The sequence below is a fragment of the Nerophis ophidion genome, linkage group LG26 (genome assembly GCF_033978795.1).
Source record: "Nerophis ophidion isolate RoL-2023_Sa linkage group LG26, RoL_Noph_v1.0, whole genome shotgun sequence".
NCBI classification, from domain to species: domain Eukaryota; kingdom Metazoa; phylum Chordata; class Actinopteri; order Syngnathiformes; family Syngnathidae; genus Nerophis; species Nerophis ophidion.
In genome coordinates, this window is record NC_084636.1 from 32,125,156 (window position 1) to 32,127,655 (window position 2,500).

Here is a 2,500-nt window from a genome sequence, read left to right on the forward strand (position 1 = left end):
CAGTTTAGTGCCATTACAACATTGGTTGTGTTGATTTTATCATGCCTCCAACACCATTAAAGCATTAATGAAGGTCTTTAGGCCAAGAAAAGGTCACCTGATGTGCAGCCATGACAACATGGGGGTGGTCCCGCCCCCAAAGACCCAGACGGTGAAGAAGACGATGAGCAGCGTGGTGGTGAAGATCATCTGCCGGGCGTAGGTGGCCGTGTCCCGGATGGCCAGGGCGAAGGCCATGGCACCGCGCAGGCCTGCGAGCGGCGAGACAAAGGCAATGAAACAGCGGCTGCGGCGGAGGAGGAGGAGGCGGAGCTTACCCGCAAACATCATCATGTGCTGCAGGTTGCCTGAGATCTTGTGTCTGCGGCCCAGGTTGAGCAGGAAGGACAGCGGGTAGATGTTGAGCGCCCGCCCGATGAAGATGGCCACCTGAGCGGCGGTGGAGTTAAGACGCCGGCGGCGAAAGAGTGTCGAGGAGGGTTGGGGGGGGGCGGGGGGGGAAAGGATACGGACGCTCCTGCGATGAAGAGGGGGCTGAAGACGTGCTTCTGGAAGGTGAAGAGAGCCAGGCCCATGTAGGAGAAGATGAAGTTCTCAGCCAGGAAGTGGAGGAGCTCAAACAGCTGATGGACAATACATTAGGGACACAAACAAACAATACAAACCATCAATAAAAACATGCAATTGTTGTTCTAATAACAGACACTGATAATAATCATTGTAATCTTAATTAATCAATAGGTTGATTTGTTCAATTAATACCATTCATAATTTACATAAACATTGTATATTTAATACAACGGCGGCATAGCTCGGTTGGTAGAGCGGCCGTGTCAGCAACTTGAGGGTTGCAGGTTCGATTCCCGCTTCCGCCATCCTAGTCACTGCCGTTGTGTCCTTGGGCAAGACACTTTACCCACCTGCTCCCAGTGCCACCCACACTGGTTTAAATGTAACTTAGATATTGGGTTTCACTATGTAAAGCGCTTTGAGTCACTAGAGAAAAGCGCTATATAAATATAATTCACTTCAATTAATATAATAAATACATGAACTATCATTTATTAATAGATTATAATTATGTTATTATAACAATCAATCATTCTGTATTTACCTTGGGTACTGTATATACAGTATATATGTTCATAATAGTACATCGATATTATACAATATTAATCATGTATTTAATGTATTATTTATCACAAATTCACTATGGTCAATTATGATCATAACTACTAAGTTATATACAAATATTTATGTTGCATCATATATAATCGTGGAGGGGGCGTGCCCTGCGGGCCTGCCGCGGTAACAGGGTGCGGCGAGGACCAGCCTCGAAGACAGCGACAGGTGAGTAGATGGCCCAGGTGGACCTTGTTATCTAATCACCTGTCGCCTTTATTAGCAGCAGCGGGGACGAGACAAGGGGTTGGGGTTGAGAGAGAGAAAAAGAGAAAGCGAGAAAGACACATAACAATGAGCGCACGCAGCAATACGCCTTGAAAGGACTGCCAAAAAGCAATCCAGACAGTTAAATGAAAATAGAAAGACTGTATTCAAACTGTCTGACGGGCTCACGAAGATCTTTTTAGAATAATCATAATAAAAACTAAATTTTAGATAGAACATTTTGATTAATACAGAACTGTACTTGTCATATCATACATAAATACATGCATGTATACTCCCTATATAAAAATACTTACACAGGATATAAATACAATATTTTATTGTTGAAATCAAATACATGAATTTGAATAAAATGTAGCGTATGGTACATAACAAAAAGTGTTTTATTCAATATAATTAATGCATAATTGGTTAAATAAAAAGGTGATTTTGTTTAATTGATATTGTACTTAGCAAACTGTATAAACATGGATGTTGATAATATTACATACACTATGTTATACATTTATTAGTGAATCTGTTTATTATAATATAAGATCAATACTGGTCTTGCTGTACTATATATTATTTTTGTTACATAAAAAGTAATTAAAAAGAATGATCAAATAATTAGATTATTATTATATAATCAATTGTATGTATATAATCACAAATAAAGTATAATATGATATATATTGTAATATTAATAATAATTATCTAACAAATTAATTATTCTTATTATCAATATTCTTATTTTTTTTCATGAAAAAGGGATTTTTTGGGGGGTTGGTGCACTAATTGTAAGTGTATCTTGTGTTTTTTATGTTGATTTAATAATAATTTAAAAAAAATAATAAAAAATTGTTCTGCGGCCCGGTACCAATCGAGCCACGGCCGCGGCCCGGTGGTTGTGGACCACTGGTCTAGTCTACAAGATGTCCACCGTGGTCAACAGGAAGTGAAGTTACTTAGATCAGTGGTTCTCAAATGGGGGTACTTGAAGGTATGCCAAGGGGTATGTGAGATTTTTTTTAAAATAGCAACAATTCAAAAATCCCTTATAAATACATTTATTGAATAATACTTCAACAAAATATGAATGTAAGTTCAT

General features: G+C 38.8%; 1 protein-coding gene across 1 annotated transcript in view; it reads right to left on the reverse strand.

Annotated features, from left to right (window-relative positions):
* The window catches only part of slc9a7 (solute carrier family 9 member 7), a 66,390-nt gene that overhangs the window by 28,661 nt on the left and 35,229 nt on the right, over nt 1-2,500 (reverse strand). The window contains exons 10-12 of the mRNA XM_061887947.1: nt 510-623; nt 318-429; nt 98-251 (exon numbers count right to left, since the gene is read on the reverse strand). Coding sequence (XP_061743931.1) covers nt 98-251; nt 318-429; nt 510-623 — 380 coding nt within the window. The remainder of the gene's footprint in view (nt 1-97; nt 252-317; nt 430-509; nt 624-2,500) is intronic.